The sequence below is a fragment of the Eptatretus burgeri genome, chromosome 13 (assembly GCF_056783735.1).
Source record: "Eptatretus burgeri isolate ZD-2024b chromosome 13, Ebu_testis_v1, whole genome shotgun sequence".
Lineage (NCBI taxonomy): Eukaryota > Metazoa > Chordata > Myxini > Myxiniformes > Myxinidae > Eptatretus > Eptatretus burgeri.
This window is the reverse complement of record NC_140973.1, coordinates 65,619,329-65,628,453: the sequence shown is the minus strand read 5'-3', so window position 1 is coordinate 65,628,453 and position 9,125 is coordinate 65,619,329. Positions and strand designations below refer to the sequence as shown.

Below are 9,125 nucleotides of genomic sequence, written 5' to 3'. Positions count from 1 at the left end.
GTAACGTGCTTTGAACCTATGTGTAACGTACCTCCAATGCATATTGACGTATGTAGACGTATTTGATTGATGTCTTCCGGACAACCACAGAACTTACTGAACGTGTTTATAATTTACAGCTTCCGTATAATGGCGTATTGGCAGCGTAAAAAAAACAAAAAAAAAAAACAACAATAACTTCCGATATTTCGTCACGTGCCATTACATCACGTCCGATTGCCTCTTCAGTTTGCTCATGTCTTATTCTTAGTTCCTCCTCTGTGAATATTTTCTGTTTGAGGATATTGTCACGTCGACGTCGAAACTTAAAAGCAAATGTCCGAATATATTTTAAAATTCGTGATGGACTAAAAAAAAATAATAATAATAATAAAAAAAAACAACAACAACAACAACTTCAGATATTTCGTCACGTGCCTTCATGGAAAAGCCCAAACTTACGGTTGACGAGCCCCACCGAGTTGACGAGTTGACGAGTTGACAACACGGAGAATGAGTCGATTCAAGCCACGGAGAAAAAAAAATGTGCCTTGACGGAGAAAATAAGTTTCGGGTCTGCTAAACATTACCTCGACATGTTTCGACTTATGAGTAACTTACAAGTAACGTGCCTCGATGTGTGTCAACGATCGCATATCGTGCTTACAACTTATTCCCAGCGTAGCGGAACGTGTGAGTCATACGGCGAGTACGTCGTAAAATTTTCAGCATGCTTGAAATTTCACGATGTACGAGACGTACCACAAAATATGACGGCATACTTCATCTTTTTTTCAGCGTGCTCTTTACATATACACAACTTACCCATACCGTATTCGACGTGTGTCAGCTTGGTTCAGCAAATTTTTCATAGGTCGGCATACGCTGGCTAAATCGTCAATGTGTGACTGCGATGTTGACACTTCCAATTCTCAGGCGGTTATGATTTAAATCGGCGTGCGGCAGGTTTTTAACAGGCTACGCCATGAGTTCGTCGGCGATACGTGCAGCGCGCTATGCCTAAGTTAAACTATCGTTGGGCATAGGTTGTGAACGCCGACAACAGGCTCAGCATTCGTTGGTATAAGTTATCTATAACACAACGAAACGTTCTGTGCCCGTTACTAATATGTTATGCATACGACCAACACGTTATGAATATGACCAAAACTTAAAAAAACATCAAAATTTCAGCGTACGCCAACGTTTTACATACATTTTTATACGTTGCCATCGCTTGCTAAATCGTCAAGGTGTGACAGCGCCTTTAGGAATGGCACATATAGTGTCATAATCAGAATTGAACAATAACTCAATGTCTAACAGTTTATGGAGTCTGCCAAATACTACTACTACTACTACCACCACCACTGTTGTCCCACTCATTCCTGCATTCTTGTGGAGTTGGCTGAGGAACGTTTTTGGTTCAAGTATATCACAAACTGGCGAGCCAGGTCTGACGTTGATTGAATGAGGCATTAATTTGTTATTTGTTCAGTTGTTCAGGGTACCAACAATTGACCTCTCCCACTCCACACAAAAGTAAGCATGACATCTATGTATGTATATATATATATATATATATATATATATATATATATATATATATATATATATATATATATATATATATATATATATATATATATCTGTCCACCAACTACCAGTTTTGGCAGAGGGATGCTCTGCCAAGACATCCTTCTAATGGATGGTGCATACATTACTGCCTCGTCATGCATGTGAAACGCCAGGATGACAGTTTATAGATATAAACCCAAGCTAGACAGCTCAGAGAGGAATGTATATTCCTCTAGGGGATCCTCCAAGCCTGACGGTAAAACTACAGCTATTCCTATAAATCTTTCTGAGTACTATTGAACGGTTATAATTTCTCATGTAGGATCTCTTCATGATATTTTAATGACATTGTGATGTCACCACATGTATTGTACACCACACAAATTTACTAATGGACTGACCGATTACCTTCCCTCAAATTGTTGAATTCTGTTTAATGCTCCAAGTACAGACCCTTCAAAGATGGTTTAAAAATAAACAAAGCATGTCGATGACCACGACTTTTTACTGCTATATTTGCCAAAACTATTAAACAGAAGAGTTTTAACCCTAGATAGGTGTGCCCATGGGTTTTCCCATTCAATACAGATAGGTATTCCCAGGGGTACACCTCTCGAGGGTTAAACAGCTTGATAATGCCATTGTGGTGCCACCTATTTATTGTATCTCAGTGACAAGCTGTGGATCTTGGGGAGAAAGCACACCTTCATCCTTAAGTTTTAAATCTCTGCATCTAACATCTCCACCTTGGAAATCTTTGTTTTGCTATTAATGTGGCAAAGCGAAAATTGGAAACAAACACTCAGGTGGGGCCTATGTAGAATACAGTAAATGTATTCGAGTGGACCAGACGAAAGACTACATTGTGCCTGAACAACCTGTTGTGGTGAATGAGGTACGGATTTGATCTGCGGTTGTACATTTACCACTCGGGAAACCTTGGTAGAGGGGCAGGTTGGGGAGGGGGGTGGTGGTTAAACTGCAGCTGCAGACCAGAAGGAATCTTTATGATGGAAGACCGCCAACTTGTCCTCGACCTATAATGTCAGGAATGTGGAAACATACTTTGAGATCCGTGACGTCCACACAGCAGGTAGATAGAACAGCCAGTTCCTCAGGTAAGCTGCAGGTAGGACTCCTCAAACAGTTTGCCTCAAACGGCCAGATCCAATTCCATCAGGATATTGAACCCTGGATCAGACAGATCATAGGCAAGCAAACTGTACCGAGACATCCTGCCGCCAAACCTTTGTTGTGATACCAGGTGATTGTTATTATCGAACCCTTAACCCCTGTCCTTACATTGTGTGCACTCATGGTTGATTGTACAATTAACTGGTGGCATTGCAGACACTCTCCGTTCGGTGCTAAAGGCTGGGGTTAATATGTGCTCCGTGGTGCTGATTCCAATTATGCAGCAAAAGGTCTCCGTGCATTTCTTCTAAAAGTCACCGCTAGAGGGGACTACACGTGTGGATTTAGACCATCATAAACCATCCATTCCATGGGGACAACACGGAGAAAAGCATCTGATAAATGCAAATAGTTTTTACTTTATGAACTTCCATGAGCCAGAGAGAACATTTGAACATTGTCTGCCTTGTCTGTACACGGTCATGATGATGAACACCGTGATTCAAGCCAAACTTCCACTCAAACAGTCAGACTTGGAACTACAATTGAGGAATTGCTTGCACACTGAACAAATACCGAATCCCTGCACCTTCAGTCGAACGTCAGGTTAAAAACTGTGAAAAAACGCAGGTATTTAGTGCATACACTTCTTCAAGATGCAGAAGAGCCCGGTCATTCGGCACTTGGTGTTCAGGTCCCATCTGTCGTTATAACACTCCGGCAACAACACAGCTCGTGCACCTTGAGGGAACATACAGATAGGCTACAGAGCAAATAGACAGATGCAGACACAGACCAGGGGAAAAGGGGGGGGGGGTGGAGGAGTGGAGGAGTACGATTATTCAAGTCATCCACGCATGCAAGATAATTGTAAAAGTGGCTCCCCAGATATCATCGTGTAATTGAATTGCTTGTTGGGGTTAAAGGGAGGGAGATTTTATAGGTTCTCATCAAATGCAATCAGGGTGCAATATATAAGATTTATTAATAAAAAGTCAAGTTGTGAAAAAAAATTACTCCGTATTTATTCATATCACTTAACACATCATCATCATCATCATCATCATCGTCATCCTGTTTGCAGTCCACTGCAGGACGAAGGCTGCCAGCTCATCATGGAGGTATTGGTATACTCATCATGCTCACCTCGTACCAAAATGATAAAAAAATAGTGAGAAGATAGGATGAAAGGAGGGTATGAGGGAATGTAGGAGTGGGGGGAGAGGGGATAGAATATTGGGAAGGCTAGCAACATGTATAGGGAATATGGTAAGTGGCTGGGATGGGGTGAGGGAGATTAAATATTCTATCTTTTTTGTACTCAATTAAGAGATGGTCTCCTTGGAGACTGTTTGTTAAAAGTTATGCCACATCAAGCAACTTTTAGTGCACTCAACTTTCAAACAAATATTTGCTGTACAAGTATCCATTATCTTGCCCCAATGTCTACAAAAGTAGCCTACATTGTAAACCTGGCTTCAGAATGGACACCTTTAAAGGTAACACAAGAATTGTGTTCTTGGAACTTCAGATAATAATATCTTTAATCACCCTCTTCAAAATGAAAATTTGAGATCATATTTGCTCTGCAATCATCCGAAGGAAGTTGCTTATAAACTTTTTGATTTATGTGAGGGATTAGCAGTTTGTCGGTGACAAAAGAAAATGGTTCGTTTCTTTTTCATCGCTGCATGCACGTCCTGACACAGCATGTCAACCTGAGCCGGGTCCAAGGGGCCTCGGAATTCCAGGCGGGCCATACATGAGAGCCAATGGGTGCGGGGCCGCTCTTTATGCATATGCAAGGACTCAGCACCGGCCTGCGGTGGCTGCAAGTCTTGCTTTAGCCTGCTTGCCAGCATACCTGTCTCGCCTAGGTGCGGGCCTGTTTCGTCTCGGTGACTCGTTTAGCGAGCACCTGCATTCAGCAGGCTTTGCGCATTTTCGAGCTTTCTCTGTATAACATGTGTTTCTCAATAGTGTGTCTTTGATAACTCGATCAAATGTCTTGCGTTCCGTGAAGTGTTAATGCTTTTATTTGGTGTGCCGAGATGAGAACGTACATGACGAGTTGTGTCATATTCATGAGTCGGTGTGTCCTGCTGATTACGTTGACCACCGCGCTTTGGGATTCACAGCCTCCTCATGGGGTTCAGGCATGGTACCGACACCCATCTGAGCCTTACTACTCGCAACGATCCAGGCCCACCACCGACTCGATCCTACGAGCCAACACTGGCATTCGTGTATCGGCAGGACGTTCGGTATTCCTCGATCCTGTGAAAGACCTCGTGGTGCGGGTCCCAGCAGGTGACCACTGCACCATTACGGTTCTTGATAATGACCCTCTGTCGCAGAAACCAGGAATTCTTATTCCCAAGCATTTCAACTGTGAATTTGGACCTGATGAGGTGAAATACCAGCATGTTGGATGGCACAGCCCAGAGAAAGACTGCGTGAAGCTCCAGCTTCGCTACGACACGCGGGACCACACAACTATCATCCCTTTCACCTTGGATGTGACGGTGGAATTCTCACAGCTTGAGGTTGTGACTAAGACTGCACTGCTGAATGTGCCCACACTTCTCGGCAAAAGTGATCCTATCAACGGAAATATCCTCAACTTTGCGTTCAATCGAGACGAGATTTGTAAGCTCAGTATCTTGGCTGGTAGTGGCTGGTTGCCAAGGTATGGAACATTGGTATACCCTAGCGATGCCAATAGACACATTATGTCTTGTGATGAGTTTATGAATGCTGGAATCTACTACGAACATACGGCAAAGACAAGCTCACCTGATCGAGACTACATCCCTATGATGGTACATGTAATGGACAAGGAAGGCAAGTTTTCAAAGGAAGAGTACTTTCAGATTACAGTTCGTATTCACGGTGGCACCAAGAACACACCACCCAAGCTACGCTTTGATACACTCATGATGCTGGAGGTTGACCAGTTTGTCATGACTGCAATTACACCGGACAAGTTGGCTGCAGAAGATGCGGAGACAGACCCGGACAATCTCATTTTCAACATTACTTCTCAAATGACTCGAGAACAAGGCTCCATTGTAAGTACTGATGATAGAAACCTGCCAATCACAGCATTTTACCAACGAGACATCATTGACCTAAAAATCGCCTACAAACCACCTGCTGTGGAATCTTACATCGAGCGGATTTATCAGATTGAAATTCGGATCATTGACTCAGAGGAAGCTATGTCTGAGCCTTTCATTTTTATGATTGTTGTGAAACCCATAAATACTTTGGCGCCGGTTGTTACAAAAAACAAAGGGCAAATGCTTTTTGAAGGACAATCTCGCCCGCTCTCCAGTGTGCACAATTTGCAAATTGGTGACCAGGACAACTTACAGGATGTACAAATCAGGGTGATCGACGGTCTCAGACATGGTGAGCTTACCATTTTTGGTGCTGAGCGCAAGTTCTTTACACCTGATGATCTTGACTCAGCACTTGTCGTTTATCAGCACGATGGCAGTGACACATACAGTGACAACATCATCTTCAGAATGACTGATGGCCTTCACGAGGTTGAGTTCCTTTTTCCCATAACTGTTGCACCGACAGATGATGAACCACCAATTATTTATGCAAACCATGGTTTGACCATCGATGAGAATGGAATCGCTTTAATCTCACAGTTTGTTATAAGTGCCACTGATATTGATTCAGATGATTCAACAATACTTTTCTTCCTAGAGGAACCATTATCAAAAATTGGAAAGCTGATATTTCAGCAATTTGAAAAACCAATTGATCCATTTGTTTGGAAATTCATAAAAAGCGAGGGAGTGTATGAAAGAGTCGTCACTGAATGGTTTCAGAAAGACATTATGGATGGAAAATTGTATTACAAGCACGTTGGTCCTCATAGTGCAACTCCCATAATTGACCAATTTGTCTTCAGAGTTCAAGATGACAATGATCCACCGAATCGCTCTGGAGTTCAGAGATTTCTCATCAACGTCAAACCGGTAGACCATTTGCCTCCAAAGCCTTCTGCAGAAGCCACATTGCACATGACTGTGCAAGAATACACAATGACACGTTTTTATAGGAAGCTTCTTTGCTACATTGATGAAGACACCAGTGATCGAGACTTGAAGTTCACAATTCTGCATCCACCTGTAGATACAGACGAAAATAATCCAGTTCCAATGGGAAACCTGGTCCTCACTGAAAATCCAGACATTGTCGTGAATGAGTTTACGCAAGCACAGATCAATCATCTCAAGATCTCATACAAACCGCCAGACGTTGAGCTGGGGATAACCCCACACGTTGTTCAATTCAATTTCACGGTCCAAGACTTGGCAAATCATTTTGTCTTAGGCAAATTTACTATATTTTTACAACCAGTAAATAACAAGCCACCCACCATTACAAATACTGGATTCACTATCTTTGAACGTGGTCGATTTGTGCTGAGCAATGTCGAGCTGAATGCGTTGGACACTGACACGAGTTCAGATGACATTTCGTTCACCTTGAGACAGGTACCTAGACATGGAGTTTTACAGAATTTCGGAACCGAAATGCTCACGGGTCAACAGTTTGATCTCAGTGATGTAGCAAATGGACGAATTGTGTACATTCACAATGGTGACAAAAGCACAAAGGACTCCATCAATATTAACGTTAGTGATGGAATACACGAAGTTCCCATCATCACGCGCATCACAGTGAAGACTGTCGATGATGAAACACCTCGTCTCAACGTACATGACAGCATCGGCACTCTCGAAGTGTCAACCAGCGTCCTGGAAAATGGAGAAACGCAGATCACCTCCGGCCTTATTCAAGGAACGGATGAAAGAACCGATGATCTGAAGCTCATATTTATAGTGAACGAAAAGCCTCAGCACGGCATAATACAAGTGAACGGCAAACAAGCGGACATGTTCTCACAGCGTGATGTTATTGATGGAGTGGTTTTGTATTCTCACAACAATATCGAAATCGGAATGCAGGTACAGAAAGATACCTTTAAGCTTGTGTTGTCCGACAAGTCTGAGGAATTTATAGTAGGACGTCGGAAAATCGAAAGTGTTCAATTTCGAGTTTCTATTTTGCCTGTTGATAGCATTGCTCCAGAACTTCAAATAAAAGGTACATTCCTTGTGAAGGAAGGTGAGAAAAGCAAAATTACCTTAAATCATGTTACAGCGAAGGATGTTGACACCCGGCATGATGAAATCCATTGCACCATTTTGGAGCAACCGACAAATGGATATCTTGAAAACATATCACCAGGATTGGGATCAGAAAGATCTCGCGTCGGACTTCCAATAAGCTCCTTCTTAATGAAGGATATCCGACTGGAGCACATAAACTACGTGCAAAGCATTCATAAGGGTGTTGAACCATCTGAAGATCAGTTCACCATTCGTTGCTCAGATGGCATCAACTTCTCACCAAGACATAAGTTCCCCATTGAAATAATTCCATCTAATGATGAGCTTCCAGAGATATTTACCAAGAAATTGATTGTGCAGGAGGGTATGATGCTAATCATTAATAACAGTACCCTTATTGCAAAGGATGATGATGTTCCGGCCGATGAGTTGCATTTTCACGTGGTTAAACCTCCAAGCCACGGACGCATTGTGCAGCAGATACCAATGGGAAACATTCTGGTGAATAGTTTCAGCTTTCAGCAGATTGGTGGTAATTTCATCATAATGTATGAACACGATGACTCAGAATCTAAGCATGATCACTTACTGCTCCAGCTGACGGATGGAAAACATATTGTTGAAAAGAACGTGTCCATTATAGTTGTTGCATCTGATGACGAAACGCCGAGAATGGCTATCAACAATGGGCTGGATGTTGAAATTGGTGAAACCAAGGTGATCACAAACAAAATACTTAAAGCAACTGACTTTGATTCGGAAGACAAGGATCTGATGTACGTCATCAAGTTTGGCCCCACTCAAGGTGTTTTGCAACGACAAGGTCAAAATGGCATTTTGGTAAACATATCAACCAGTATGACTTTCACCCAGGATGAAATTGATAAAAAGTTGATTCAGTACGTGCACAGAGGTCAAGAACGGATTCGTGACATCATCAAGTTTGATATCACAGATGGTCTGAACCCCCTGATTGATCGATACTTTTACGTGACCATCGGCAGTATTGACAATGTACACCCGGACATCATCAACAAAGGAGTGTCTCTGAAGGAAGGAGGTCTCGTCACGCTTACAACGGATATTCTGAGCACGAGTGATATAAACAGCCCTGATGAGCATCTGCGTTTCAGAATCACCAGGCCACCTTCTCGAGGCCACCTTGAGAGCACAGACAGTCCAGGAGTTTCTATTACATCGTTCACACAGTTACAACTGGCAGGAAATAAGATCTATTACATTCATACTTCAGACGATGAAGTCAAGATGGACAGT

At 42.6% G+C, this 9,125-nt stretch overlaps 1 protein-coding gene across 1 annotated transcript in view; it reads left to right on the top strand.

Annotated features, from left to right (window-relative positions):
- The first annotated feature begins 4,533 nt into the window (after nt 1–4,533).
- LOC147014671 (FRAS1-related extracellular matrix protein 2-like) overlaps nt 4,534–9,125 on the top strand; it is a 171,599-nt gene continuing 167,007 nt past the window's right edge. The window contains exon 1 of the mRNA XM_085850663.1: nt 4,534–9,125. This exon is cut by the window's right edge and continues 655 nt beyond it. Coding sequence (XP_085706789.1) covers nt 4,743–9,125 — 4,383 coding nt within the window. The 5' untranslated portion in view covers nt 4,534–4,742.